The 18,043-nt window shown below is 52.5% G+C and overlaps 1 protein-coding gene across 10 annotated transcripts in view; it reads left to right on the top strand.

Annotated features, from left to right (window-relative positions):
* Kansl3 (KAT8 regulatory NSL complex subunit 3) overlaps positions 1 to 17,824 on the top strand; it is a 42,527-nt gene extending 24,703 nt beyond the window's left edge. For 3 of the 10 annotated variants that reach the window (XM_078028479.1, XM_078028480.1, XM_078028478.1), the window contains 12 exons: positions 117 to 274; positions 2,857 to 2,920; positions 3,288 to 3,488; positions 3,655 to 3,811; positions 5,225 to 5,302; positions 6,555 to 6,746; positions 7,072 to 7,141; positions 7,507 to 7,634; positions 7,753 to 7,871; positions 8,246 to 8,468; positions 8,754 to 8,887; positions 11,963 to 12,212. In XM_078028479.1, coding sequence (XP_077884605.1) covers positions 117 to 274; positions 2,857 to 2,920; positions 3,288 to 3,488; positions 3,655 to 3,811; positions 5,225 to 5,302; positions 6,555 to 6,746; positions 7,072 to 7,141; positions 7,507 to 7,634; positions 7,753 to 7,871; positions 8,246 to 8,468; positions 8,754 to 8,887; positions 11,963 to 12,025 — 1,587 coding nt within the window. In that variant the 3' untranslated portion in view covers positions 12,026 to 12,212. Of the gene's footprint in view, positions 1 to 116; positions 275 to 2,856; positions 2,921 to 3,287; positions 3,489 to 3,654; positions 3,812 to 5,224; positions 5,303 to 6,554; positions 6,747 to 7,071; positions 7,142 to 7,506; positions 7,635 to 7,752; positions 7,872 to 8,245; positions 8,469 to 8,753; positions 8,888 to 11,962; positions 12,214 to 12,269; positions 14,150 to 16,375 lie in introns of those variants that run through there. The other 7 variants (XM_078028485.1, XM_078028484.1, XM_078028481.1 and 4 more) reach the window with 6 other exon arrangements.
* Positions 17,825 to 18,043: the final 219 nt, after the last annotated feature.

Below are 18,043 nucleotides of genomic sequence, written 5' to 3'. Positions count from 1 at the left end.
GAGATGAAGCAGGGTCACTGACGGTGGGGGCAAGAGATAGAAGGAGCACGTCCTTGTTTGTGCTGGGGTCAGTGCTGAGTGTGAACTGGCCAGATCTAACCCTGTACCTCTTTTAGGATGTGGATGATCCCCTCTTGGATATGAAGACTCCAGTCCTCTTTGTCATTGGTCAGAATTCCCTGCAGTGTCACCCTGAAGCCATGGAGGACTTCCGGGAGAAGATCCGTGCTGAAAACAGCTTGGTGGTTGTTGGGGGAGCTGATGACAATCTCAGGTGGGTAGGTTCTCCTGGGGTTGTCACAGTGTTGGAGGAATATTGTAAGGTGGCGCCGTAACTGGCGGATAACCTGCTTAATAGTTAACAGTAGGCATTTTTTATTAATTTTAGATCTATTAAAAAAAAGTTAAAGGGCTGGGGTTATAGCTCAGTTGGTAGAGCACTTGCGTAGCACGTGTGAGGTACTAGGTTTGATCCTCAGCACCAAATAAAAATAAAATAAAGATATTGTGTTCATCTACTATAAAAATATTTTTTTTAAAGAATTACAAAACTGAGGACAAGAAAAATCATATGCCCTTCCCCTGGATTTCCCAAATGTTGGCATGTTGCATAACTGAAGGATAATTCTCAAAGTAAGGAAGTAAATATTGCTGTAATGGCATTAATCTGTAGACTCGGGTCTCATCAGTTGTCTCCCTAAGGCCCTTTTCCTAGTTCCACATAATCCAGGATCCCACATAACTCTGTGGTGGCCATGCATCTTCAGTCTCCTTCCTTTGTCTCCCCATCCCTACCCCATGGCACTGGGCACTGAGTCCAAGGGTGCTCTGCCACGAACTACACTCTCGCCCTTTTTGGTTTTTACTTATTTTAGTTTATTTAATTTTTGGTACTGGGGATTTAATCCAGGGATACTTCATCACTGAGCCACATCTCCAACCCTTTTTATTTTTTATTTTGTGACAGGGTCTCACTGAGTTGCTGAGGGCTTTGCTAAGTTGCTGAGGCCGGCTGTGAACTTGATCCCCCTGCCTCAGCCTCCTGAACCGCCACCAGCTTTGTTTTGAGACAGAGACTAGGCTGCCCAGACTGAATTCAAACTTGTAGTGCCTGCCTCAACCTCCTGAGTTGCTGGGTTTACAGGTGTGCACCGCCATACGAGGCTTCCTTTGTCTTTATGACCTTGACACTTGAAAATTATTGGCCCCTCGCTTTGGGTTTTCACTTTTCTTCTTACATTGAAGACATGCATTTTTGGCAGGAATGCCACAGAAGGTTGTGTTCTTGGCCCTTATCATTTACTCCCATAACAGAATTCCTGTTCCTCCTGTCACAGATTATCACCACTGATAGTCCCTCTGCTACAGTGGTTTAGGTGGCTTCTTCCAGGTTCTCTACAACGAAATTACTGTTTTTCCCTTTGTAGTTAGTAGTTATCTTATAGGAGGAAGCCTCCTTGAGACACTGCAGAAATACTCTTTTGTCAGTGTACTTCTTCTTTTATTTATTTATTTGTTTGTTTATTGGTTATGGGTGGACACAATATCTTTATTTTATTTTTTTTAATGTGGTGCTGAGGATCGAGCCCAGTGCCTCACGCATGCCAGGTGAGTGTGCTCTGCCCCTGAGCCACAACCCCAGCCCCTTGTCAGTGTACTTTCACTGGAGTAGGCATTTTTAAAAATTGTGTTTCCTATTGAGGATGAGTGAAGATAGATGTTATTTGCATTGAGCCTCTTTTGATGTATCTTGGAGTACAAATACAGCTGAAGTTTGGAACGAGATAACTGCTTTTGCCTTTCGATGCTGGGACAGAGAACTTCAGTAGTATTGTCGTGAAGTGTACTAAAAAAGAGGGTGCATCTTTTATTTACATTGGTTTTCTTAGAAATTCAGATCTTCTCGTCTACGGGAGAAAGTTGTGTGTGCTGAGTTTCTGTAGGGAGTGCAGAGAGGTGACTGCTGCTGCTCCTCACTTTCCTTGTGGGCTGCTTATGACATTCATGTGGTGATTTTGGGTTTTGTTTTGTTTTGTTTTTGTTTCTTTTGCTTTTTTTTTTAATTTTTGAGGCAGGGTCTCACTAAGCTGCTAAAACGGGCCTCAGACTTTGGCTCCTCCTGCTCTGCCTCCTCAGTGTTTGGGATCACAGGAATCACTGCGTGCCTGGCTGCGTGTGTCAAGTACTGGACAGAGAACTGGGAGCCTCCATTGATATTGACCCCTTTGCTTAGAAATTTGGGCACTCACTGTCCTCATCTGAGAAACGAGGGTGTTGCCCAGGTTCAGAGGCAACAGCAGTCGATTGGGATTTCAGGATTTGGAATTTCAGTAATACTGTTCTCCGTCCTGTAGTATGGGGACTTGGTTGTCCCTTTGCCAGGATCTCTGGTCAGAAGCCAGGGTATTCAAGGCTAGCTCTCAAAGTGGGGAATCCAGCCAACTACGATCATTTTCTCTTACTCTTTCAGAACTAGCCTGGAACCCCCTTTCTTCTGCTAAACCACTAACCTCAGGGTAGGAGGCTGAGTCTGGGAGCCTCTCAGGGCCTCGAAGTCCAGGTGGACTTTACCTGTTGAGACAGAGGTGTGGTAGTTGTGGAGGGGATAGTCCCAGGCACTGTGCCTGCTTTTCCAGGTGGGTTGTTTAGTTCATTCCCACAACTCCCTGAATGAGTGTTATCATTCCCCATTTTGTGATGTAAACACAAGCTCAGAGAGGTTGTGTCACCTGCCCGAGGGCTAATAAAGCGCTACTTCCTGGGTCCAGGAAGTGATAGAAGAGAAATAAATTCTTATTTCCTTAGGATGCTAGGGAATATTTAAAAAGTAAGCATTTTCTTCTTTTTATCTCTTAGAATAAGCAAAGCAAAGAAGAAATCAGAAGGGTTGACTCAAAGCATGGTGGACAGATGTATTCAGGTGAGCCCTTGTCTCGTGCTTCTCTTGGCGAGGCCCTCCTCTGTTGCCTTTTAGGTTCTGTCTTGGCAGCAGCTCGCTGAAGGGTGCGGGGTATCCCTGGGGTCTCTGGTAGGCCTAATTCACAAGTGAAGGAGAGTGATGACCTGGGCGGAGGCCAAGCGCAGGAGAGAGGGTCTGCAGGAGTGGGATGGAGGACACAGAGGCACCTGCAGCTGTGTGGAAGCCTGGGCTTTGCGCAGGCGCTGTGAGTGGGGAAGCACCAGCACACTCAGGCCAAAGCCACAGTAGGGTCACATTGGCTTGATGCTCTCTGGGAGTTTCTGTCCTCTGGTGGAGGACTCATTTGCCTGGCTCCTTTTTGCACCAGGATGAGATTGTGGACTTTCTGACGGGAGTGCTCACTCGCTCTGAGGGCCATGTGGGCTCTGAGCCTCGGGATCAGGATGCTGAGAAGAAGAAGAAGCCCCGTGACGTGGCTCGAAGAGACCTGGCCTTTGAAGTCCCTGAGCGGGGCAGTCGACCTGCTTCCCCGGCCGCCAAGCTGCCCGCCTCACCCTCAGGCTCAGAGGTAGGGTGGGCGGGAGGGAGCCCTCTTGCTGAGTGTGAGGACCTCGCTGTGGGCTCTCCAGCCTCCTGGGGGTGCCTGTGAGTCCCTCTGAGGAGGCTCCAGGGGGACCTGCTGATTATAGTCCAATTCCAAGGAACATTGGCTCAGCTCTTGGCCTTCTCCTTAGGATTTCTCCAGTGTGTCCAGCAGCCCCACCTCCAGTCCCAAGACCAAAGTGACCACAGTGACCTCTGCTCAGAAGTCCAGCCAGATCGGGAGCTCCCAGCTGCTGAAGAGACACGTGCAGCGGGCAGAAGCCATGCTGACCCACAAACAAGCCCAGGGTACAGGCTCCGGGCCCAGTGGCCTCTTGTGGGTTCTGTGTTCGGCAGGTGGTTTCAGGTGGCGGTTGGGAAGCACTGGGTCTGCAGCTTTTCCCAGGAGAGTATGAGCGGCTCCTTTCCCACCTTCCTGTCCAGGCAGAATTAGGTTACAGTGAATCCCAAGGGCTGTGCGTTACTGGGGCTTTGTGGTCACTAGTTACAGCTTTGCCTTGGTGTGCTGGAGACGTCAGGTTTACGAGCTGACTTGTGCACGTTGGCCTAACCTTTTTTTCTAACCTCTAATTGGGGAAGCTGTTGTCTTCCCTTGCTCTAAGCCTCGTCAGCCACTCCTGCTGACGGTGTGTGTATGGAGTGACCGATTTTAGTCATCAGGTTCTAGGGCATGTCACCTGGTGTAGGCCCTTCCTTTGCTTTGCCTTTCTTCAAGGTTAAGGTTCTCACTCTGGGACCTTCCACAAAGTTGATGAGAACTCTACAGATAAGCGTAGAGGGAAATGCTTGTGTGGTTGAGCTCAGCGTGGAGGCCGCAAGGCCATGTGAGGAGCTGTAGAGGAGGTTGTTGGGTCAAGGAAGCAGCAGCAACAGTCCCTTCCCTGAGCCATAGGCATCCTGGTGGGCGACCCTGGCTAAGGCCAAGATACTTGATGACATATCCAAGTGCACAGGTCATCAGGGTTCTCAATTGGAAGTGAGAGTGCTCAGAAGGGGCAGTGGCTGGAGTTGGCTATCAGGTAACGAGAGGAGGCAGATCGGCTTGACACCCCTGTGTTGCTTTTGGTGGAGTCACGAGGTCAGAACTTATCCCCAGGCCTCTTGGGAAATTGCTCATAAGAAAGCTGCTAACCCGGAGCAGAGGGTGATTGCGTGGGCAAAGGCAAAAAGGGGGCTGGGCCCCTACGATCTGCCTGGATGCCCTGTGACAGTCCTTTTCCTGAATGTTGGCCAGAGCCAAGTCTTGGGTGGGCAGTGTACCTTTAGGTGGTTGATGAAGACGAGCTGTGGTCTGTGGTGCTCATGGGTGGCATGATTAGTTGAGAATCTACTTAGTTCTGGTGGGCTGGGCTTGAAACAGCACCCAGAGTGCCCTAGGAGATAGGAGCAGCTGTGGAAGCCTGGCTTTAGCAGAGCTGGTGGGTGAGCGTGGAGTAATAGCCAACAGAAAGGAAGCCCTCACTGTTCACGCCTTCCTCTTGCCCTGGCCTTGCTCATCTCCTAAGTCTTGACCATGGCCCTGTGAGGCGGTATGTGTCCTGTCCAGTGTGTAGATGATTCTGTGGAGCTCCTGCCTGGCAGCTCAGGAAACCCTGGCAGTGACCTCAGAGAGCCCCGTGGACCGTTTTCATATCTTCCTGTTCCTTCTTTCCTGTTCCTCTGGCTGGCTGTGATTCTGTAATTCTCTCTGATTCCTTCTAGCACAGTTTGCTGCTTTTCTGAAACAAAACATGCTGGTGAGGAAAGCTCTTCCTCCTGGCGCCTCCTCCTGTCTCTTTGGTGAGTATTGCTCTTCTCTGCTGTCCTCCTCCTCCCTCACCTCCGTGGTCTCCTCCTGGCTCCTGGTTCTCTTGGGCCGACTCCCTTCTTCCCACCTTCCTTCCCACCTTGGTCTTTGCTCTCTGTCCTTGTGTTTGCTTCTCCTGGGGTTTCCTTTCTCTCTGACTGGTTGTTTCACTGCGGCTCTTGCTCTGCTGCTCCGTTGTGTGCCTGGGCCTGTAGCCTGTGGCATGTTTTCTTGTCTGTGTGCCCCCCACCTCTGTCTCCTCGTTTCATTCCTGGCAGCTGCAGGCACACTGGCCCTTCACCAGCATGAAGCCCATCACTGCTCCCGGGCCCCCCCTCCCCGCCACCTCTGAGTTCAACCAGTGCATTTGTCCCTAAGCACTGCCCCCAAGTTGGTGGTGCCCTCTGGTGGCCCCCTGCCAGGAGTCCCCCATCCTCATGTGACTGCTGCCCTCCTTCCCACCTCTAGCCCTGCTCGCCTGTGTTGAGAGGGCCTGGGGGAGTTTTGGGCGTCAGGGGGAGGGGACCTGTGAGGATACCTAAGGACAGCGTAGGTGCAAAAGTGTGACCATGCGCATGACGAGTCTGTTCGAGTCAGTGTGTAAGCAGATGGCCTTCTCTGTACTAGCATGGGTGACGCGGCATAGGCCCCCACTGCCCTGTTGTCTCTGGGCAGGAGCTTGAGGCTTCCTGGGCTGAGGTCTCCCTCACCTTATGGCTGCTCAGAGCCAGCCTCAAGTCCTGGTGACAGTGCTTCTCACGGCCTCCATTTGGCAGGGAGGCCCTTAGCCTCCTGCCCTTAGGCAGGGTGGAGCCCCCGAGAGCATGCTGAGGGGCTCCCTTTCACAGGGGAGCAGGTGGCCTGCTCCTCCATGGGTTCTCCATAGAGTGCTTACTGTCCTCCTGCTGAGGGACGGTGGGGGGAGGCCGTGCAGCAGGAAGCGGTCACTTCCTTCGCTCTGGCCAGCACTGTCAACTGCACTATGGTGAGTCCGTTTGTGGTGTGACCTTTCCCAGGCAGCGGCAACGTGTGTGCCCCTAGATCCTGCCTGCTGACGGCCTCGCCTTCCCACTGCAGGGCAGCTGGGGGTGGGGTGGAGCCTCCTCTGAGGTGGGCTTGTGGACTGTGGGCCCCACGTGGGGCGGTTCCCCCGTAGGATCCCAAGGTGGCCCATGCTGGCGGTGACTGGCAGTGAGGACATGCTGTTTTGGCTCATGGTGATCTCACCTCAGCTCCGTCTCTTAGTTCCCATTTCATCAGAACCAGCAGAAGAAGCAGAGAAGGAGGAGCTCAGGGTTCAGCTGAAGAGGCATCACCCCTCCAGCCCCCTTCCCGGCAGTAAGACCTCCAAGCGACCCAAGATCAAGGTGTCCCTTATTTCTCAGGGGGACACGGCTGGAGGGCCTTGTGTTGCTTCCCAGGGAGGAGCTCCAGATGGTGAGTCTCTTGGCCTCCTTAGTAAGATGGCCAGCCATCTGGGCCTCGGCCTGGCTCCCGCGGGTGGGTGACTCACCTTCCCCCTGCTGCAGCAGGTGTGAGAGTGAGGGAGATGGGAAGCGCCGCAGGGCCGCTGCATGCTTTGGTTTCAGTGAAAGATGATGGGAGACTCCAGAAAGCTTCAGATAGAGGGAGGAAAGCCCCAGCCCCCCTCTGACAACTGTGCTCTTTCGTCCTGCAGTCTTCCCCTAGTGTCTTGTTAGCCTGGGCTGTGGGTCTCGGGAAGGGAGGACTGACAGTGACTTTGGTGGTTTCCGTCTCTCAGCGGCGGGCGGGAAGGCCATCGCTGTGACGCTGGGGCAGGCGTCAGCAGGTGGACTGCTCCCCACAGCCAGGTGAGTCTTGCTTGTTTGGTCCTGGTCCCTTCTTCCTGTCACCCCTCATCTGATTCATTTGTTGCTTGGAAAGATGGTGGCGTCTGCGTTCTGTTGGTCATGGGACTGTGGCTTCTTTCTCATGGGGAAGTCTGCCTTGGACTTGGGTCAGCCCAGGGCTCATTTTTACTTAGAGATTGCGGAACATGCCCTGGGTCTTGCTCTGAGGCCTGAGTTCTTTACTTTAGGCCTGACTTAGGAGGACCAGGGCTGGGTGGTTCAGAGGTGTCCAGGTGAAGAGCTTGGGGCCCGCTTGTCCCTCATGTGGCACTGGGGTCTGTTGCCTTCTGACCTTTGGGTGAAGCTTCTGTTCTCTGTGTTTGCAGGTCAAGTGCTTCTGAAGGTGTCGCGGCCAGCCCAGCCCCCTCAGTGGTCTCTGGAAGCACCACACCCAGCACCCTGCACACACTCCAGAGCCGCTTGGTGGCCACCTCTCCTGGCGGCTCCCTCCCAGGTATCTATCTGGTTGCCCAGCCTCCTTGCTCCCGGCTGTCTTTTTGGTCTGTTGCTAGAAAGTGGTCCTCAAAAAGAACGTGACTGACCTGGACTGGTGCCGTCCTGTCCTCCCCTAGGTGCCACATCAGCCAGCAGCCTCCTGCAGGGCCTCAGCTTCAGCTTGCAGGACATCAGCAGCAAGAGCTCTGGCTCCTCCGGGAACCCTGGCCTCCCTGGCCCTGGGCCAGCCCCACAGGTGTGCCTCTGCCTTCCCCTGCTGGGCGGCTATGGGAGGAGGCTTCCTTGCCTTGTTTGTTTTGGGCAGGGTGACTGGGCCAGGAATTGTGGGCCAAGGACAAACAGCCGTCCTGCCACACAGCTGGGGGCTACCAGAGGTTAAGATCCATTATTCACCTTATGGCCTAGGCAAAATTCTTTACCTTTCTGTAAAATGAGATCGTGGTGGTGGCTCCCTTACAGTGTTGTGAGGGGTAAGGTGGTAAGTGCAGACCCTGGAAGGGGACCCTGCATGTGGCAGGCACTCAGTACATGTTAGTCTGGGGGCCCTCCAAGCTCGCACGTTGCGGGTGGGCCACAGCTTCTGATCATCTGGGCTTGTGTGTCCCACAGGCCGCCAGTGTGAAGTTGCCCACCCCCATGCAGAGTCTGGGTGCCATCACCACGGGCACCAGCACCATTGTCCGTACCATCCCTGTGGCCACCACCCTCTCCTCCTTGGGTGCCACTCCTGGTGGGAAGCCCACAGCCATCCACCAGCTGCTGACCAATGGGGGCCTTGCTAAGTTAGCAAGTAGCCTCCCTGGCCTGGCTCAGATCTCTAACCAGGCATCAGGTGAGTCTCATGAAACTGGGGACTTCCAGATCTGGGCTCTCCCCGGGGACCTTTCCATCTTACGCAGGCCAGGTCTGAACCCCACCCCCTAGGGTCCTAGCCTTACCTTTGGGCTCAGCTGTGTGGACCCACCCTCTAGAGGGTGAGAGGACACCAGCGGTTACCTGCTGCTTCTGATTCACTGGTGGGGCACAAATGTCCAGCTGGCGTGGAGGCTGGGGAGACGGGAAGCCTTAGCAGAAAGTGGGCACTGTGGCCAGAAACCCTACCTGCTGTCGCCCTCAGGCCTGAAGGTCCCCACCACCATCACTCTCACTCTCCGTGGCCAGCCTAGCAGGATCACCACGCTGAGTCCCATGGGCTCAGGAGCAGCTCCGTCTGAGGAGGCCACCTCCCAGGTGCTGCCCTCCAGCTCCCAGGTGAGTGCCTGAAAGGACCAAGGACACAGGTTGTAGTCTGGGCAGTGTGGGGCTGGTGGGCTGGACAGCCAGCCAGAGGGGTTGCCGCTGTATTGCGCCTGTGGACAGGTCAGGTCTCCCAGAGGTGACACCTCACTATGACAGCTTGACGTGGGTCTCGCAATTTTTCTTCCTATGTGGAGTTCACAGCTCTGTCGTGCGGAGCCTTGTTTCTGCCACATTCCTGGCACATGAGCAGAGCCTGTGTGCGGCGTTCCCTGGAGCCTCCTGTTCTTGGCTTCCTTGTGCAGGGGTGGCACTCAAGGGGTCACAGCCTCTTGCAGCTTTCCAGGCCTCTCCCGGCCTCTCGAGGTCTCGGCATTCACTGCTGTCTTCAGGGTGCAGCCAGGTTTACAGCTCTTGCCCATCAGCTCCTCTTGGCCAATCTGGTTTCCATCGTGACCTTTTCAAATGAAATGTTTCTAATCTTAAAATGGCGATTTGAGGAGCTACCCAAAGATTATAGGTTAAACCCCAAAATGGTCTAGTTCAGGATTGAGCATGCTTTTCCCCAGTGTGCTCTGTTGAGCCAGGGCAGGTGCTGTGAAGCTGCACTGCTGGCAGGTGACGGTTCCTGAGCTGTTGTCCACAAGCCCTCCACCTCTTCCTCTTCAGGGAAAACAGCAGAGAGATCAGTGCCTGGCATTCGTTGGTTAGGGTCATAGCTGCCTCTTTTTGCATAGGGCGGAACTGTTTTCATTTGACTCCTTATTGTTTCAGCTATAAAAGCAGTTATGTTAACTTTAAATTTTAATTCAAATATCACAGAAATTTTGAAGGTGAAAATTTCCCATGACGCTCCTCCCAGAGGTGATATCTCACTATGACAGCTTGATGTGGGGTCTCCCAGATTTTTTTTCATATGGAGTTTATTACTTATTTTAGGAAAGAAGAGGTCACAGAGCATAGTTTACATTGTAACGAGCCTTTGTCTATGGATAGTGTTGTGACGTGTTTTCCTGTCAGTTGCAGAGACCTGTCCGTCTCTTCCGAGGTTGGCAAGTTCTTACTGTGTGGATGTTGACAGCACATCTCACTACCTCCAAGGGCAGGGTTGGGTTTCATTTTGTCACATGGTGAGCGCCTTTGCTTCTGATGCTTGTGTCCCTCTAGGAGCGTCTCTGTGAGCTTGAGACCAGTAAGTGGAGGGTATGTGCAGCTAACATCTGGCCAGCTGCTGACTACCTTCAACTCATTTAGCCAATCTCCAGTTCCAGCCACAAGGGTAAAAGTACCTGTTTATTCTGGCTAGTGGCTGGTCTTTTTTTTTTTTTTTTTTTTTAACTGAAGCATTGAGTGCTTAGCTTTGATTTTAAGATTATTTATTATATGGACATTTAACATATATAGTAAAATCCTTACATATTTCCCTATATGCATCCAAAGTTTTTTGTCTGAAGGAAGCTAGTCCTATCATAAGAATATAAAAATAATCTTTTTGTTTTCTAAATTTTTAGTTGTGGCAAAATACATCAGCATCCAGTTTACCACACTAGCCACATTTGAGCGCAGTTGGTGGCCTTATGCAAACTCATGCTGCCACTCAGCCAGCACTGACAGCCCCCTCCAGGGCTTTCCTGTCATTCCATCATGAAGCTCTGTTTCTGTATTTTCTTGCGCTGCTTTTATGAGTTGCTTTGTTCCATAGTCCACTTGGAGTTTTATTTTGTGTGTTCACAGAGGCAAAGATGAGTCCATCTTCTGTCCTCAATTGAACTCTGCTGCTCTTACATTCCAGTCTGTTCTGTAGCCTGGATCTGTCTCTTCCTGTAGTTTGAAAGTGCAGCTCCTGGGGGTGCTGGGCATAGAGGGCATTGGCATGCACAAGGCCCTGGGTTCCGTCCCCAGTGCCCCCCACACACACACAAAAGAAAAAGAAAAGGAAGAAAATGCAGATCCTCAAGGAAGTTTGCTAAGATCATCTTTATTCTTTTCCTTTCTCTTGATAAATAATGGGCCTTTAATTGTGTCTATTGGTCTTTTATAACCCAGTAAGATAAATGAGTATGAACATTTCCTTTTTTTTAATCAGTTAAAAATGAGTTATTTTAATAGATTTTCTTATTCTGAACTATCTGAATTCTAGATTCAGTGGCTCATCATTACGTCCTGTTCTTTTCTTTTCGAGATGGATCTTATTGCCTCAGTCTCCCGTGTAGCAAGGATTACAGGCATGCACCACCATGCCTGGCTTCCTATTCTGTTTTTACACATCCCCTAATTATTTTTATTGTGCAGACAAAGGAAACAAGACCCTATCAAAAATTGAGAACAAAATGAGAAAAGAAACCAGTATTTCCAAGGAAAAGCATGTTTTCTTCTTTTGATTATCTTTTACTTGGGATTTTGGCCTGTTTATCAGTCAGATTGGCTGGTAGTTGTCTTCTCCCCTCCTTTGCATGTGTGTGGGATGTGTGCACGTGCACACACACTGTCCTTGTCTAGCTGGTCCTTAAAGAATGAAACAGGAAGTGTGTGTGTTTTTTTTTTCCCTCTCATGCTCTAAAACAATTTAGTAAAAAAGCTCTGGTCCTTGGTGGGTTGATAGAAGTGACCCACAAAGCCCTTGGACCCTGTCTCGGGCTGACTGCCGTTGCAAGTGCCATGTTGGTGCAGAGCTGGACCTCAGATCCTTCCCTCTAGAGCAGGTGCTGCTCCCCGGCCTGCTGTGGCCTGGAGGGAGCTGGTTAATGCTGGGAAGAGAGTCTGGTCACTGGGACTCTCTTTCTCCACCCCTGAATTGAAGGACGGGGTAGTTAGAGTTCTGTTCTTGGACCCAATGGTGTGGATGCCAGATTGGCTTTTGCCTGAGAAAGATGGGTGTGTGGTGTTGGGCGTGGCCCAGGGTGGTCCTTTTCCAACAGAAGGTGGGTGTGAGATCAGGGCTTGCTGACTCCTCACTCCAAAATCTCTGTTTTCACACTGCTAGACAGTACGGTATAAGGAAAGATCACCAAACAGGCTATCTGTTTTCAGCTAGCAGTGTGATCCTGCGCAAATTACCTGACCTTTCTGGGCTCTGCTTTTCTCATCTAGTTCAGTGAGGAAGAGCCGACCGACCTTGGGGTGAGCACCCATGGTACTGTGGGTGCTCTGTGAGCTCTCTCACTGATCCTCGCGCCACCCTGCAAGCAGGCGCTGTCACCTGTGTCTTGCAGGTGAGGGGGAGGGTTGCAGAGCCTGGGCCGTCGCTGGAGGAGTGTGGTGCTCCTGCTCACGTCCTGTGTTCAGCCTCTTCCTTGCTGAGGGCTACTTGGGATGTCAGAAGAGTGGGGTGACGGGTGAGGGGTTGGAGGTGGCTGCTGGCTAAATGTTGACCCTGTTCACTGCTCTCCTGCCACAGCGCCTGCCTCCAGCCCCCTGAAGACGCCAAGCCACGCGTCCTCCTTACTAGGCTGGTGATGGCTGCCCACAGTGGGCCTGGGCTAGTGCACGGTCCCGCTGAGCTGAGTGTCTGAAGACCCCTTGAAGATGGTCATTCTGCTGCTCCGCCAACTGTCATCAGGGCTGGGCCTCTGAATGTCGAGAAACCCTTAGGCCATGCAGGGGAGCAGCAGCATCTGGGACCTGCGAGCCCGGCTCCTGGGACGCCCCCTTCTCAGCAGATCTGGTCGGGTCTGGTCCAGGGCACTTCCTCCCCAGCTCGGCACAGCTGGACCTGGGTCTGTGTTCGCCACTCACTGCACTGTCACAGAGGAGGACACGGGAACCACTCTGGGCTGTAGGGTTAAGAGCAGGAGCCCGCAGTCAGTAAAGGACCAGCGGGGCTTGTCTTGGATGTCACCTGCTATGCTGAGCAGCCCTTGGAATTGAGAAACCACCTCAGGGACTGAGCAGCCTGCTGGAGCCCTCGGCTTTCAGAGGTTTCATGATGAAGGCGAAGAGAACTGGGCCGTGTTGTCTTCCAGCCCCTTTGACCACTGTGGGAGCAGAAGTTGTCAAGGGGTGACAGCTGGCCCTTTGTCTTTTTCCCCATGTGCTGGGCAGTTGCTGCGTCCAGAGAGCCTGCAGGTCCAGGAAGCAGCTGGCGGGGGCGCCAGAGAGCCCTGAGTGCAGAAGGCATGGGCCTGGGCTCTGCATCTGGCCAGAATTGAGAAGCAGCAGCCCCAAGTTAGGAGGACCCTGAGGCCTGTCTGCAGCGCCTGGAGGTGAGGCAGGGACCACCAGCCACAGTAGCTATGGTCATGCCACTGCCCTGGAGGACGCTTGGGCAGCAGGGTGGCAAAGGCTGGGCTCCGGGATTTCTATTTCTGTTTCACACGATGTTTTGTCTCCTGCTTGTAAGTGGAACGATAGTGGCAGTGACTCTACTAGGCAGGGTTTCGAGTGCCAGCCTGAGCCCTGCTGATCGTGCTCCCTGGGGAACTGGTGGCTGAAAATGGAGCCCTGAGCCCCACCCTGCCTCTTCACGACACCGAGCAAAGGTAGTTTATTAGTGTTTGACTTTGAACCTGGGCTCCAGAGATGACTCCCTTCCCTTCCACACCTGAAAAGGTTGCCAGCCAGGGTGACTGTGTTTAGCCCTGGGCCCCGACCCCCGCCAGACCACCTATGTTCAGTCCCAGGGCCTCAGAGCGGCCTGAGCAGCCGCCTTGAAGGAGAGCACGGTGTTCCTGCAGCCCAACCCTCCCTCCCTGTCTCAGCAGGGCATCAAGGGGCGGGTGGCATTTTGGCATTAGCTGTAGGCAGCTGCTTTCTGGAGTACAGCAGGCAATCTAGTAAATTAAGGAAGGTGTGAGACCTGAGAGGCACCAAGGCTCAGGGTCTTGGTGGCTGTGTGGTGGGTCACAGCATGCCAGAAGAGCAGAGCATTAACACTGTGGACCTCCGCGACTCTTTGGGGACTCATTTAGGACACACAGAAGGCCATGGATGACCCTTGTGACAGGTGAGCAGCCTGGACGATGCTGGAGGGGCTGCTTCTGACTGATGCTGGGACCAAAGACAAACTCATATGTTGTCCTACCTATCTGGGGCAGCCCCGGGGCCACGACCTCAGAGGCAATACTCATGGTGGAAAACATAGAAAGATCAAGAAGCCTTTATGTTCTTGGGTGACGGGTGTGTGTGGATGTCCTGTGGAAGATGTCCTTGGACTTTCAGGAGAGGTCACTGAGGGGCGAAGACCCTCTGTCACCCTTGGTCCCACTGCAGAACAGCCTTGGGCTGGGTGGGTTAGAGCCGAGCACTGGCAGAAACAATTAAAAAACCCAAACCACCGTGGCTCACTTCAGCCTGTTTTCATTTGACTTCTTGTTTTTCTCTACCTGGTAAATGGGTGCCAGAGATAACACCCATACAGTGGAGCCCATGATCACCCCACCAGTGTTGGGTGCTGTGGTTCCTTTCTGACCTGTGAGGACACCAAGGCACAGAGAAACCACACAGCAGGCAGAGGCAGAAACAGAACAGAACCCAGGTGGCCTCGTGTCTGTTCTGTGCACTGTGTTGGGGTCCGACCTGGAGCTGGAGAGAGGTCAGCCAGGAGGTGAGGCTTGGCTTGGCCCACAGGGTGCTCCTTTTCAGTGCACCTCCCCCAGATCAAGTGGGCCTCTGGCTGGGCCTTAGAGATGAGCATCCCTCTGCACAGTCGACCCGCTGAGCCCCAGATGGGTGCGTGGATCCCAACCCCAGGCTGTTTGTGAACTTGGGCCCAGAGGACCCTCCAGTTCCACATCTGTACTTGGCATTGGCCCCTCTGGTGGAGGCTGTGGTGCTTTTGGCTGCTGGCACACTGGGCACAACTCTAACCCATAGTAGAGCCCTGCTGTGCTCCTTCCGACCTCAGGTCCCTAGCCTTGCCCACAGGGGAGCCAGAGCAGCAGGCCATCAGGCCTGGAGAGTGGAGGCCAGGGCTTCAGAGAACCAGTGCAGTGGGCCCTCCCTCCACTCACCTCCATTCCTGAGCCGTTTCAGTCAGGACTGAGGGTGGCAGGAGAGGCCCCTGTCCCCAGAGCAGTCTGGGCAGGGAGCCTCATTGTCCCGACCTCTCCTGACTTGAACTCTCCTTCACCCTGGGACTCTGCAGCCCAGTCCTCCCAGTGACTGGCGGTCCCTCTCTTCCTCCTGCTGGCTAGCGGTCCCCCCACTTCCTCTGGTTGAAGGTGCAGCCTGATGGCTCCCCCCACGTCCTGTCCTGGGTAGTGACCAGAGCATAAAGTGCAGGTTCACACCGTCACCTTTCCAGGAGGAGGTGGAGGAATGAGACGGGCAAAACTCACAGGCTGCTGTTGGGCTGCGGATGTGTTTTTATCTTGCACCAGAATATAGAGATACCCATGGACTCTGGCCACGCCCCCAGTGCTCACATGTCACGGAAAGATGGTGCCACATCAAGACCAGGACTCTGGCATGCACACAGTGAACTCCGCTCCATTGCTGTACTCTGCAGCCACCGTCGAGATGAGAGCTGCTCCACCCGCACCGTCACCTGTCACTCCCACACCTGTCCCCCATTCCTAACCCACCACAGCCCCTCATCTCTTCCACGTCTCTAGAACTATGATCCTACAGTACGTGACTTCGTGCTTTCCTTTTTTTTTTTTTTTTTTCTATTTCTGTTACTGCGGATTGAACCCAAGGGCATGTTACCACTGAGCCACATCCTCAGCCCTTTTTATTTTTCTATTTTGAGACGGTATAAGTTGCTTAGGGCCTTGCTTAAGCTGAAGCTTAGCCTCAAACTTGAGATCCTCCTGCCTTAGCCTCCTAAGTCATTGGGATCACAGGTGTGTTCTACTGTGCCCAGTTGTAATTTGTGTGTGTGTGGTGTATTTTTTTCTTTGTTTGGTTTTTTTTTTTTTTTTTTTTTTTTTTTTGCTTTCTAACCTGCTTACATCATTGGAAGTGCTTTGTAAACAGCATTTAGCATGATTTATTTTTTTCTCTGCCAATCTTTTTCTTTTAATTGATGTTTTTAGATTGTTCCTATTATATGTAATTATAGATATGTTAGTGCTTAAGTCTGCTGTTTTAATTTTTGGGTTTGTTCTGTTTTCTCTTTCTTGGATTACTTTGACATTTTTTTGAATATAGTTTTGATTTGTCCCTAGGTTTGGGGGTTTTTTTGGTGTGTGTGTGGTGCTGGGGATTGAACTCGGGGCCTTGTGCATGGGAGGCAAGCACTCTACCAGCTGAGCTGTATTCCCAGCCCTGTCTATAGTATTTTTGACTATATTTCTTTTATAGTTTTTGTAGTAGTACTTTAAAGTGTTACATTATATGGAGACCAGTGGACTGCTAAATAAGCTACATATAATCTTCTCCTGGTTCCAGTATGATTTTCTGTCTACTTTGAGAACCATGTTAGTGTTCACAGTTTTGTTTCAAGTGTAATTTAGGGAACAGGAGAAAGTCTGTGGTAGTTATCCGTGTCTTACCCCTTCTGTTTTTCTCTCCTCCTTCCTGCTATTCCAAGGTTCCTTATTTTATTATTTCCCTTCTGTGTAGGGAACTTCTCAGGACTGGGGTTGAGCCCAAGCCTGTTCTACCACTGAACTGCACCCAGGCGTTCTACCACTGAACTGCACAAGGATCTGGCCTCAAACTTGTGCTTCTACCCCCTCAGCCTCCCGAGTCACGGAATCACAGGTCATGTGCACCGTGCTCAGCCAGAGTTGGAAGATTAGAATTAAGAACTAAAGGATCTGGAAATGTAGCTCAGTGGCAGATGGTTTGCTTAGCATGTATGAGGCCCTGGGCTCTATCCCTAGCACCACAGAATAAATAAATAATATGGGGAGCTCTCCCAAGGCATCCTAGGAGCCAAGAGTGTGGAGGGCACAGTGGACAGTACAAGACAGGTTGCCATGGATCGGCTTCCCTGCAAAGATCAGGGCCAGATGGCGGCACCGGCTCTCCAGGCCTCCAGCTCAGTGCTGCTCTGCCCTGTTTCTCATGCCCTGTGGGACCAAGTGCTACCGGGACCTGAAATCTGGGGCCAAGAGGACAGGAAGACGGCAGTGGAGGAGGAGGAGTGGACAGCTGGCTGGATGGAAGGCAGCATATTGAAGTGAGCAGTGCGGATGAGCTCGCCTCGCCCGGAGGAGGAGAGGAGGGAGAAACCCAGTGTTATGTGCTGAAGAGAAGAGGACGTCCGGTGCGCACTCCTGGGATCCCAGCACCTGGGAGGCTGAGGCAGGAGGATTGCAAGTTCAAGGCCAGCCTAGGCCACTCTGCCATGTTTTCCATACACCTGGCTCGCAGTTATCTTGGGATTTAAAGTATAACCAAGGCCCACCCTTGGAGCTATGGCTCAGGTCTGGCATGTGGCTCTGGAATTCATTTTAATAAGAACCTTGGGAGATTGTAATGGGGAAACACCAGAGTCCTGGGCTTCAGGCACTGCTGGTTCTAGCCCCTCCTTAGTTCCCAGAGGATGCACCTGAGGTGGGGGAGGAGAGGTGTTTTCCGGGGCCACACAGCTGTCCGGGAGAGCTGGGACAGGCCCAGGTTCTTTCCGAACACCTCACCCTGTCCCTGTGGTCCTGGCCTAAGAGCAGGTGGCAGAGCTGGTGCTCAGCCCTTCCTGCTGCTGTGTCTCTGTTGCTGCCCCAGGAGCATTGGTTGTGCAAAGGCGGTTGTGCAGACGGCTCCCACCTCCTGCAGAGGGAGCCCTGGAATGGCTCTCTGCCACTGGTGTCTCTAGCGTGTAGGGATTCCATGAGGCACTGATAAAAATACAAACACTCACGTATAAGGGGCACTCAGAAGCCAGGGAGAAGGGACAAACAGTGTGTACACCAGTGGTGTGCAGCGTGGTAGATTTTCACAAACACCAAGGTGCAGATTAAGGAATAGTATACTGCCACACCATCCTTTTGCTCCAGGTCACCCTCTTTCTCCACTTGTACCATGGATACGTTTTGCCTGTTTTTTAACTATAAAATTGGAACCAGCCAGGCGTGGTGAGTCACACACCTGTAATTCCAGCTACTCAGGAGGCTGAGGTGGGAGGATCACAGGGTTGAGGCCAGCCTGAGCAACATAGTGAGGCCCTGTCTCAAAAACTAAAAGCTCAGTAGTAGAGTGCCCTGGGATCCATCCCTGCTGCTGGGCCTGCCTTCTGTGTCTGGACTCTTCGAGCACCGTGTGTGTGTGTGTGTGTGTGTGTGTGTG

This window comes from Ictidomys tridecemlineatus, chromosome 12 (genome assembly GCF_052094955.1).
Source record: "Ictidomys tridecemlineatus isolate mIctTri1 chromosome 12, mIctTri1.hap1, whole genome shotgun sequence".
Classification (NCBI taxonomy): Eukaryota; Metazoa; Chordata; class Mammalia; order Rodentia; family Sciuridae; genus Ictidomys; species Ictidomys tridecemlineatus.
This window is presented reverse-complemented; position numbering and strand designations above follow the sequence as displayed.